At 43.3% G+C, this 8705-nt stretch overlaps 1 protein-coding gene across 2 annotated transcripts in view; it reads right to left on the minus strand.

Moving 5' to 3' along the window:
• Positions 1-8491, minus strand: part of M6PR (mannose-6-phosphate receptor, cation dependent) — a 10720-nt gene extending 2229 nt beyond the window's left edge. The window contains exons 1-6 of one of the 2 annotated variants that reach the window (XM_017512335.2): positions 7874-8491; positions 4283-4462; positions 3511-3677; positions 1913-2022; positions 1517-1647; positions 559-685 (exon numbers count right to left, since the gene is read on the minus strand). In XM_017512335.2, coding sequence (XP_017367824.2) covers positions 559-685; positions 1517-1647; positions 1913-2022; positions 3511-3677; positions 4283-4461 — 714 coding nt within the window. In that variant the 5' untranslated portion in view covers position 4462; positions 7874-8491. Of the gene's footprint in view, positions 1-558; positions 686-1516; positions 1648-1912; positions 2023-3510; positions 3678-4282; positions 4463-5228; positions 5320-7873 lie in introns of those variants that run through there. The other variant, XM_037732754.1, reaches the window with a different exon arrangement.
• Between the last annotated feature and the right edge of the window lie 214 nt (positions 8492-8705).

The following is an 8705-nucleotide window of genomic DNA, read 5'->3' on the forward strand; positions in this document are numbered from 1 at the left end:
TAGCTGGGATTACAGGCACACACCACCATGCCCAGCTAATTTTTTGTATTTTTAGTAGAGACGGGGTTTCACCATGTTGACCAGGATGGTCTCGATCTCTTGACCTCGTGACCCACCCGCCTCGGCCTCCCAAAGTGCTGGGATTACAGGCTTGAGCCACCGCGCCCGGCCAAGAATTGGTTTTCTACAGGGATAATGAGAAAACCTAAAAGATCTGATGATTGGCCTAAATTCAATTTGGGGCATCAGGAGAAAAAGTTTCTTCTAATTAGGCCTCACCTTCTTCCTACCCAGGCCCACTTAAAAGCTAAATCAGATTTAGAAGAGCCCACCTGGTCATTGTGTTGTTCTTTCAGCAGTGTCTTGAGGCCAGAAACAGAGGCTATGCTACTTACCACTTTGTAGTACAGCAACTGACTATCTTGTTGGCTGGGACTTTTGTCGTTTTAGCACTCAATGTTCTGTCCCAGGAACCCCCTCAGTGTGAGCAAACCAGGATGGCTGGTCACCCAAGCTTGCTTGCAGGCTACCAATTCCACCAGCTGCCCTGTTACTTACTGCCACCAGGTTGCCAAGATCCTGCCAGAAGGCTAAGTGGGGAAACTGCTCCATTCCTTTGGCTCCCACCACCAGTCGCTGGTATAGGAACCCCCCAACAACATAAACAGCAACCAGTGATGCAAACCTGTATAGAAAGAGACATCTATACTTAAGAACTGAGTAACAGTAAAACTCAGGGTAACGTCTATATTTATTGTTAGCTGTTTCCTAAACTACATTCCCTGAAAAGGAAAAATAAGTAGTAATATTAAATGAAAATGGAGGCTGGTAACTCAGAAAATCAATTAGAGTGCCGTTAGTCCAAGGGAAGCAAAGGCTCAGACAAAATGTGAGTGTGGGATTCTGACTATGGCCAAGAATAATCACCATTAAGTATATGATTACATTTCTCTAAAAGTTCTAATAATCTAATGAATATTAAAAATTGACTAGTCCTCCAGTAGGGGAAAAAAGCACCTCCAAATGCAAATCTATACTGGAAACTAAACATTAAATCTCATTTTTAAGAAACTTGCATAGTCAGAATTTTTTTTTGAGATGGAGTTTTGCTCTTGTTGCCCAGGCTGGAGTGCAAAGGCACAAACTCAGCTCACTGCAACCTCTACCTCCTGGGTTCAAGTGATTCTACTGCCTCAGCCTCCCAAGTAGCTGGGATTACAGGCATGTGCCACTATGCCTGGCTAATATTGTATTTTTAGAAGAGATGGGGTTTCACCACATTAGGCTGGTCTTGAACTCATGCCCTAAGGTGATCTGCCCACCTTGGCCTCCCAAAGTGTTGGGATAACAGGTGTGAGCCACTGCAGAATGATTTTATAGCCAGAGGATTTAAAAGTCATCCCCGTCAATTATAGCATAACATATACACATACAAGTTGTGCTCATTTATCACCATATAATTACTGACCTTAAAAACAAAAGGAAGGTCTGTTCTGATAAAGGAAGGCATACTCACGTGACAAGTAAGATAGAACCCACGCTGAGGTGGGAGATCTCTGGGGAACAGGCCAGGCTGCTATCCATCTCAAAGAGGTAGAAACAATCTTGGACTTTGCCTCGCTCCTCAGACACAGGGTTAAAATTGTCCTGATAATGAAATGGCATAGCACAACATTTAGGTGGTAAAATATTTTGACTCCTATTCAACAAAATAAAAAACCCAAAAAACATCTGCTTCTTCCTGGTTCAGCAGCCTATTTTCCATGGAAGATGCTTGTCTGACACAGAAACTGAGCTCCTAGTTTTCTCATGTCCATCCCAATGGATCGTGTCCCCTCTGGATATTCTCCCCCACCTCAGGTCATTCCTTTCTCATCTCCTCCCTAGGCTCATACAACCCAGGGCGCCTCACCGCTAGGGTGTGTCGATTGCAGGAGATCATCACCACTGCACGACGCTGCTCCTTGCCACAGTGGTTGTCATATTCATCACCCCCTTTATAGATCAGCATGATCCAATTACCTGAGGAGGGACAAGGAAAATGGGGCTATGGGGTGGGGGGAAAAGCAGAGGCAGATCTGGGTGGTATGGCAGAGTGGTATTGAGTAATTCACTGCAATTGGTTATAAATAAAACAACCCTCATCAGTACAAATTCGGTATATCAGAAATGCCAAACTAAAACTTATTTCCTTACAAAGCCTTGTGTTCCCTTAAGACAACAAGAATCAGATACTCATTTAAGAATAATTTTAATTTTTAACACTAAAGGTAGGCAACTGACAATGCAAAACCATTATGATCTATACCTTAACACTGATTCATTTTCTGAATACCTGCTAAAAGCAAAAAAAGAGGTTTCATACAATTGCTAAGCACAAGAGGTAAGCCCATCTAAGATTTCAACTTAGCCCCAGAAAAATTCAAAATGGTTAATATTTAAGACTGGAATGCATTTATCTTTAGCATTTCAAAGTTCTTTTGCAAAATATCATTTGATTCAATAATTGTGAGGAGAATAAAGTGAAGATTCCGCTCCTAGTTTTGCCCATGAGAAAAGGTCAAAAGGTGATATGACTTTTTAGTCACAGGATTAGGAAATAGGAGGAGAACCTGGTCACATGACCCCCAAATCCTTTTGTTATTTTTTAATTGTATTATTTATCAGGAGTAAATAGCTACCCTGTATAATTTAGTTATTTATCTGTATGGGAGGGAACTGGGCCATAGGTGTTTACTTAGTCCCCTCCAGCAATATGACTTTTAAGAAATATCACCACCATAGCACAAAAGTCAGTGGGTAAAGTTTTGTAGACTGACTAGTTTGCAAAAAAAGTTTGACCTCTTAAAATTTAACTGGTAAACTTTGATTAATTTGATGAAAAATGGTGGTGGTTGATATTTTTAAGTCTAGTGTGAAACTCATTAAAAGTATTTGGGCCGGGCGCGGTGGCTCAAGCCTGTAATCCCAGCACTTTGGGAGGCTGAGGCGGGTGGATCACGAGGTCAAGAGATCGAGACCATCCCGGTCAACATGGTGAAACCCCGTCTCTACTAAAAATACAAAAAAAATTAGCTGGGCATGGTGGCACGTGCCTGTAATCCCAGCTACTCAGGAGGCTGAGGCAGGAGAATTGCCTGAACCCAGGAGGCGGAGGTTGCGGTGAGCCGAGATCAGGCCATTGCACTCCAGCCTGGGTAACAAGAGCGAAACTCCGTCTCAAAAAAAAAAAAAAAAAGTATTTGGGTGAATAAAAGGACTCCAGGCTATAGAATTCTGGCTGGAGTCTTCTTTTTGCATAAATTTTTCACTTTAATGCACAAATGTCCTGAGCTGTGGCTACAGAGGAGCTGTGGAATTAGGCATCCTGTGGCATTTTATAGTCTCAGGTGTGTCAAACCGCACATGATATACTGAAGAGCCTGGAAAGGGCCAAGACATATAAGATTGTCAGAGGGATTGACTTGGGATCAGTCAGTCAATCAATGGTAAGAAGGGGAGTTTTCTTACTTCCATTGAAGATGTGAGTCTCATTGAGCCTCCCTACCACTGTCTCCTTCCCATTACTTTTGTTGATTTGCACGAGGCCTGCCCCAGAAGTGTGGTTGCCAGCTTCCCGGCACACCCTGAATATGTAGATGTATGTTTCTGAGCCCTGGCCCACAGTGCTCTCAAAGCTGTAAAGAAAAGTGGGAAGAAAGAGGACAGTTAGGAATAACGGCATCCCTTTCCTTTAATTAAAACAAAATGTAACAATGTGCTCGATTTACTTATCTGAGGTCATGGCTGAGTGAATATTTGTTTAATTGTAAGATATTCATAACCTTGACAGATTATTGCTAATGATGAATTATTAAAATGCACCACCCAAGACAGCTCGATATTCTAGTTATTTTTAGAATGCCTATTAGTAACCACGTGCCCATGAATAAAGGTCCATGTTCATGGGATACTCTCATTTCTTAGTGACCAACTTCAGATTTATGTATCTGAAGATTCCTCACACTTATAATGACATGTGTAGACCTAAATATGTTTATCTCCTATTTCTAAAGTCCTATATGTAGATACCAAATAATGCTTAAATTTCTACAAGCTGGTCTCTTGGATCCAGTCTTGGAAGCAGCTACTTTTCTGTGAAAGATGAGAAAACTGCACATGGCAACTAAAAACTGGGCTGTGAATTCACTCTATATTATAAAATAGAGCACGTTATGAAATAAAATCAGTAAGAGGAAGACACTTTAATTTTCTCAAGCTCTTTAAGGCTCTTCTCATTTACCTTTTATTAAACAGTGGTTTCAACCTCTTCACTAGAGCCAACTCTTTCTCTGATTCTTTGCCCTTTTCTCCTACCAAGTCGCAAGTTTTTTCTTCTGTCTGCCAAGATTCTCTCACTGCCACAGCCAGGAGTAGCAGCAGTAGCAGTCTAGTTCTCCAGGAGCTGTAGAAGGGGAACATCCTTTTGGGAGAGAGTGTGTGTTGGGGAGGGCGGGTAGGATCAGGAGAGGGGAAAGAGATGAAGCATATGAATGTTAATAAATGGATGGCACTTTGATTATGCAGAAAGTACAAGATTCTCTGGCATATGCAACACAGTACATTTTAATATCTCTGTAACAAGAGCACCTGCAGCAGAAAACTCATTTATATGTAACTTTTAGTCGAATGTATAGGTGAGTCTTTCAGAACAAACTACAAGGTTGAAAAGAGGGTAATGAGGAAAGAACAAAAAAGAAGGATGACAGCTTAGATGGAGCCATCTTTGCCACTTTACTGTTTGATGGCTTGATGAAGTCTTCTGAAACCTCTTCGGCCTTTACAGGTCACAAATCTCAAGGGTTTCTAGACTTGCAATAAGTACAGTTGTCTTTCTACACTGCAAATCAGTGACAACAAAGTGGGAATCACCAAGCCACTTTACAATTTTGTAAATTCAATTCACCTGCTGCTTACACTGCTCTAGAAATAAAAACACACAGCTCTCTATCCCAAACTTACTAGGTTGGTGCAAAGGTTTTTGGGTTTTGGCAATAAAACAAAACAAAACAAAAAAACCACTAATATTTTCTTTTCTCTTACCACTTTCATACCCAGGACTGATTTACCCTTGCAAAACAGTTCACTTTGGTATCTGTTAATGATCTGTCAGGCCATTGCTACTTGTTTATTCCAACAGTCTCACAAAAAATTTCCTGATTTAACTTTTCTAAACTTTTCTTACTTACAATAAAATGCTGCAAGTCTGGACTTTGGTTTGAATACTCTCTTTTTTTTGAAACGGAGTCTTGCTCTGTCACCCAGGCTGGAGTGTTGTGGTGTGATCTCGGCTCACTGCAACCTCCGCCTCCTGGGTTCAAGCAATTCTCAGCCCCCCGAGTAGCTGGGACTACAGGTGCATGCCACCAAACCAGGCTAATTTATATTTTATATTAATTTATGTTTTAATTAATTTTTTATGTTAATAAATTAATATTTTATATTTTTAGTAGAGACGTGGTTTCACCATATTGGCCAGGCTGGTCTTGAACTCCTGACCTTGTAATCCACCCACATTGGTCTCCCAGAGTGCTGGAATTACAGGTGTGAGCCACCATGCCTGGCTGGTTTAAATACTCTTTTAAAGTCCTCTAGTTCTTTCTCATGCTGATCCACTGACTCCACCGCATTTTTAAAACATAAAACTTGAAGTAGGTAGAATTTTCATGAGTATCAGTGAGTTTAAAGATGGGATATGGAAGCTCCGACCCTGACCCTGAATGCACTTACCCCATTCCCCTAAACAAACTAACATCTGACCTTCTATTTCCCACACTCACTAGGGCAACAAATGCTGGGCAATTGTCTACTTGACTTCTTGTACTCCAAACATCAATTCTCTACTGTAATATTATGGTATTTTCCACAGAATAATCATATCTAGCCAAGAGGTCCAAGGCCCTCATAACACATTTAAAGCACTGAAACCACAACAGCAGGAAACAATAGACTACTGCCTTGGGCCAGGTGCTGTTCCAAGCACTTAACATATAATAATTAACTAATTAATCCTCACAACAACCCTATAAGTAAATACAATTATTGTTGGTATTCTACCAATAATAAAACTGAGACACAGCTAGTGGAGTGAGTCAGAGAGTCTGGCTCCAAAACTCATGGTCTATGTTTAACCACTATATGTGTATTTCCACTCTGAAAATAATAAGTTTCTGGAGATGACAGTAGGCAGGCAAAACTGTGGGTTCTTTTTATTCCCCCTGCCGACTAAGAAGTGAAGGGGAAGTGATTCCTCACACAGCTGACTGAATGTGGTGAAATAAAGAACTCAGACCTCAAACTCCACCTTCCCTAGGTTAACCCACTGCTCAACACACAACTTGACCAGCTGATTCACTAAAAAGAAATTCACTCCTTCTTCTAGACTGACTTAGCCTGCCATTTTCCTTACATTCTCTCAGGACGTAATTAAAAACTGACAGTTGATGATTTCTTTTCCTAAATTAGAACAAAGAATCTCACAAAATTGGGAAGAATGAAAGGTTAAACACCTCATTAGTTGAGTTGAACTATCTTTCATTTGCTTATTATTCACAAAGTTAGGATGATAACAAATTCATACTCTATTCTTCTTTCCTGCTTAAGGGTTAGCTATAAATTTAAGCTGCTTCTCTTTGATTCAATGGCATAAGTGCTAAATGTTTTACCTAGATTATATTCATTAATCTTCACGAACCAGAAAAATAGGTATACTTTTTCATACTTCAAAGACGAGAAAACAGATGCTTTACAGAATTACTTGTTAAATTACTTGCTGTACATTACAGAGATATTAAATGTGTGTGAAGTTACTGGGGCAATTTAGATGATTCGTGGCATAAAGCTATCTGCTGGAAAACTTTAAATACAGGGGTGCAGCAATCAAAAAAATACTGAAATGCAAGGGATGGGTGGCCCCTTTTTAATATGCTACAATTAGATTCTCAAGGTACAAGAGTTTGTCTAGATACGTTGGAAACAAGCAGGATTTTATGATATTGAAAAATCTCTTTCAATTTTCTTATTCTCTAACAACACATCTTTTACTTGGCAACGCTAAAAATTCTCCTTTAATAGGGTGGCCAATGACAAAGCCAGCAACTGGGAAGCAGCTTACGCCACTGGGCCTCTGTAGTACTCACTTCCCCATCTGTTAAGACCGCCATGGCCATTTTCCAGTGGAATTTCTACCGTCTTCCCGCGGGCTCCTTTCTGATGTAGACTTTATCCCTCTTCCTCCAGCAGCCTACACTTTTAGAAAAGCAGCCTCAACTGGCTAAAAAGCCTAATGCTGAAAGAACTCAAGAGAGAAGAAGCCTCTGAGAAGTAGCGGCTATGTCCCAAGAGCGGAAGCTCCCCACAAGGGAGAACACACGATAATCCCTCCATCAGCCATTCTTAGCCACACCATAGTCGCATCCCCTCAAACCTCTCCCAGGGTGCTAGAAATTCTCGCTCCGTCTAGTGTCCCGACTTTCCAACTGCTTGGAACCGTTATCTTCTCCAAATGATGCCACTTGACCTCCCACCGTGATGCAGGCTAAAATTCCTTCCATAAATAAATCCACGAACACCTCCAACGGACTCCACACTTGGGGAATCTTACTTTCCAAATATCGTAAACCCCCTCTGTGGTCTTGGAAGTCCTTTCTCAAACCTTTCGGAACTCCGTGACTCTCAACCCTCACGCCTCCGCCTCCATTCTACCGTTAGGGCTCCTCGGCCAGATTCTTGGCTAGAACCATGGTCAAGGGAGACTTTGCAATCCCGGCTCCTGTCACAGACGCTGAGGTGTGAGCGCACCCCAGCCCGCCTCCTCCACGCCCCTCACACTCACGTGTCGCGGGAAACTGGAGCAGCCAAGGCTCACAATCCCCAGTGAATATGCGTTTGGGGATGGGAGACGGGGCCTGCTAGAAGCCGGCCGCAGACCCCGGTCCCGGAGCTAGTGTCAGAGGCCAGCGTCGCCCCTAGCGCCTCGTTGTGCCCCACTCTGGGAACCGGAAACAGGAAGCGCCAAGAGGCCGCTGGGCAGCCGCTCCTCCCACCAAACCCTGCACCATGTGACCACAGAACCACTTCGCCCCTTTCCCCTTCCCGGTCTCCCTGATAATCGTAAACTCTGATTGGCCAGTGATCTGTAGGTTTAGCTCCGCCCTCGTTTCATTAGTTCCAATCACTATCGAGGTTGTCTCGTTTCGCCTTTTCTGCTCGTCTTTCTCCCAATGGGGGTCCCAAAGTTCCGCCTCCAGGGCCTCTCGGCTCGCGCGCCCTGGTCACGCGGGGTCACGCGCCGGACCGCTCCTCGGTTGGGGTCCGAGAGACGAGGGTGCGAGGGGCGGCGGAAGCGGAAGTGACGCACAGCTCGCCCTCGGGCTCGGCGGGAGTTGTAGTTCTCGCGCTAGGTCTCCTCCGTACCCTTTCCTACACCGTTCGCCGCCTGAGAGGGACGCTGTTCCGCCGCGTGCAAGCTTCGAGTCTCTACTCCACTGCTGGCCCCTAGACTAGAGTAGTGCAGCGACGGGGCCATGTGCGTCCTGGCTTTCTTTTTCTTTGTCTTTTTTTTTTTCTCTGAGGAGTCGTCTTACTCTGTCGCACAGGCTGGAGTGCAGTGGCGCGATCTCAGCTCACTGCAACCTCTGCCTTCCGGGTTCAAGCAATTCTCCTGC

The sequence above is a fragment of the Cebus imitator genome, unplaced genomic scaffold (assembly GCF_001604975.1).
Source record: "Cebus imitator isolate Cc_AM_T3 unplaced genomic scaffold, Cebus_imitator-1.0 Scaffold469, whole genome shotgun sequence".
Taxonomy (NCBI): Eukaryota; Metazoa; Chordata; class Mammalia; order Primates; family Cebidae; genus Cebus; species Cebus imitator.